This window comes from Terrapene carolina, unplaced genomic scaffold (genome assembly GCF_002925995.2).
Source record: "Terrapene carolina triunguis isolate 2854851 unplaced genomic scaffold, T_m_triunguis-2.0 Scaffold675, whole genome shotgun sequence".
NCBI lineage: Eukaryota > Metazoa > Chordata > Testudines > Emydidae > Terrapene > Terrapene triunguis.
Window position 1 is genome coordinate 230,251 of NW_020665026.1, and position 602 is coordinate 230,852.

Below are 602 nucleotides of genomic sequence, written 5' to 3' on the forward strand. Positions count from 1 at the left end.
CCTGGGCTCCCCCTTCCACAGCTCTGCCGGTGCCCCTCAATCCCGACGTACAGCCCCCTGCTATGCCAGTTCTGGGTTCCCCTTTCCACAGCTCTGCCAGTGCCCCTCAATCCCGACCCGCAGCCCCCTCCTATGCCAGTTCTGGGTTCCCCTTTCCACAGCTCTGCCAGTGCCCCTCAGTCCCAACCCAGTGCCCCCCAGACCCAAGGACAGGGCAGGTACTCACCTGTGTAGATGGAGGCCTCCCGGGCAGCCACGGGCATGTTGGACGTGTTGGCCACCAGCGCGGTGCGCTTCATGATGGTCTCCGTCTTCCCATCCACCTCCATGGTGAGCTGGGGACACAGTGCAGCACGGTCAGTCCCAGGGAGGGACTCTCGGCGCAGACGCAACCCAGGCCCAGGAGACTTGGAGAACCCCTGGGAGATGTTCCCGTCCAGGGACAAGTGGGATGGACAGAAACAGACGCTTGTCTCAGCCCGGCCTTGACTCCCCCAGCCAGGGGGCTCCTAGCTGGGATAGGCCCAGTACACCACTACTGAACCAGCCAGGGAGCTCCCAGCTGGGACAGTCCCAGTACACCCCTACCGAACCGGCCAGGG

General features: G+C 64.5%; 1 protein-coding gene across 1 annotated transcript in view; it reads right to left on the reverse strand.

The window, feature by feature from the left end:
- The window catches only part of LOC112108006 (V-type proton ATPase catalytic subunit A-like), a 9,794-nt gene that overhangs the window by 7,090 nt on the left and 2,102 nt on the right, over positions 1-602 (reverse strand). The window contains exon 4 of the mRNA XM_026659780.1: positions 227-335. Within this exon, the coding sequence (XP_026515565.1) occupies positions 227-335 (109 nt within the window). The remainder of the gene's footprint in view (positions 1-226; positions 336-602) is intronic.